This window comes from Malus domestica, chromosome 04 (assembly GCF_042453785.1).
Source record: "Malus domestica chromosome 04, GDT2T_hap1".
NCBI lineage: Eukaryota > Viridiplantae > Streptophyta > Magnoliopsida > Rosales > Rosaceae > Malus > Malus domestica.
Window position 1 is genome coordinate 10,082,882 of NC_091664.1, and position 1,749 is coordinate 10,084,630.

The following is a 1,749-nucleotide window of genomic DNA, read 5'->3' on the forward strand; positions in this document are numbered from 1 at the left end:
GTTAACATCTAAAGAAGTCTATAATTTTGTAGAAGAAACATCGTGACTAGATTCGGCGTACCAGAAACAATCATAACAGATAAGGGTACGATCTTTACATCTGGTAGGTTTCAGGAGTATACGGCAAATCTAAAAATTCGACTCGAGTAGTTTACACTGATTACCCGCAGGCGAACGAACAGGCTGAAGCAAGTAATAAGGTTTTAATTGGTATTCTCGAGAAAATGGTAAAAGAAAGGCCTGGTATGTGGCATTTAAGGTTAAACGAAGCGTTATGGGCTTATCGAACTTCACCCCGATGGCCACTGGAACGACTCCAGACGCGTTAACCTATGGCCACGATGCTATGTTACCAGTCGAGCTAAGTATAAACTCGTTACGAGTGATTGAACAAAGTATTTTGTTCAGTGCCGAGTACAGTCAGGCCATGAGACAAGAGTTAGAAGATTTGGAAGAAAATCGGCTTGATGCTTATAATTTATTGGTGGCACAGAAAAAGATTGCCGAGCGAGCTTATAATCAGCGAGTCAGACAAAAAACATTCGGAGAGGGCGAGTTGGTTTGGCAAACTGTGTTGCCCGTAGGAATTAATGACCCCAAGTTCGGCAAATGGTCGTCGAATTGGGAAGGACCGTTCATCGTTCACAAAGTTCTCGGCAAAGGGGCATACGACCTCAAGGATCGAACTGGTTTAATTCGCAAGTTGTCAATCAACGGGAAATTTTTAAAAAAATTCTATCCAGTCACTTGGGAGATGCGAGAATAAAAGATCATTTCATTGATTTTGCAAAGGGACGTACAAGTGAAGTTACAAAAGATTCCTAAAGACCAAAATCCTAAGGGGTTGAAGGAAGGAAGGCTTCAAGAGCGGCCTTCAGTTCCAACTGATAGGAGCATATTTATGCGACTTTATTATCTTGTTTCTTTGCATTTAGTGAGTTAGTTTCTGTTTGTTATAATGATTTAAGCTATTTTTGTGTGTTTTTAGGTCCAAATGGCAAAAGTGGCAAAAAAAGGCAATTTGGAGCATTTTAGAGCAATTTTGGGCTTGGAATGGACAACATATGAATGAAGCATAATGGATGGACGTTTTTGAAGTTTAAAGAGGCTAGGAATGTGCTACAAATCTGGAGAAATCAAATCAAGACTTGGAGGATAAGGAATTAGCTAAAAAGTAGGAACATTATCTTAACCAACCTTATCTTATCCAACATTATCCAAACTAACCTTCTTTTATCTTATCCTATCCTAATCTTATCCTAATTCCAACTGCAAGGGGGACTCCTTTTCATATTAAACCACCTCTTATCTGATTTCTAGGAGTCCTAAAACAATGCTAACTACTAATCATTCTCCTTTACAACTTTGTGTCGTGCCCTACCCCTATAAATACACCCTTGCCGCAGAATTCAGGGGAGAGCTGTTAGAGAGAAATTCAGAGATAAAAATATATACAGAGTGCCGCAGCTTTGCAAGGGAGGAGAAGAAGAAGCTTGGAGCCGTGCCTGCCATTCAAAACCTTTGGATTGTTTGAGCGTTTCTAGGTGTATTCTATCTTTTGTTTTCAATGTTTAATTTTAATTGTCTTTGTTTAATTGCAAACATGTGGAATTAATTTCGTTTTAGCAAAAGGATAATTCAAAGCCATGAACATATGTGTGATATGAATTGCTTACATCCAGTTATTGTTTCATAAATCGTGAATGCAATTTACTTATCTATTTGATTGATAACTTGTTCTTGTGTGTT

General features: G+C 38.4%; 1 protein-coding gene across 1 annotated transcript; it reads left to right on the forward strand.

Moving 5' to 3' along the window:
• Positions 1 to 298: 298 nt before the first annotated feature.
• Positions 299 to 1,035, forward strand: LOC139194983 (uncharacterized). The gene is made up of 2 exons (XM_070820150.1): positions 299 to 689; positions 989 to 1,035. The coding sequence occupies exons 1-2, from the start codon at positions 299 to 301 to the stop codon at positions 1,033 to 1,035; spliced, it is 438 nt and encodes a 145-aa protein (XP_070676251.1).
• Positions 1,036 to 1,749: the final 714 nt, after the last annotated feature.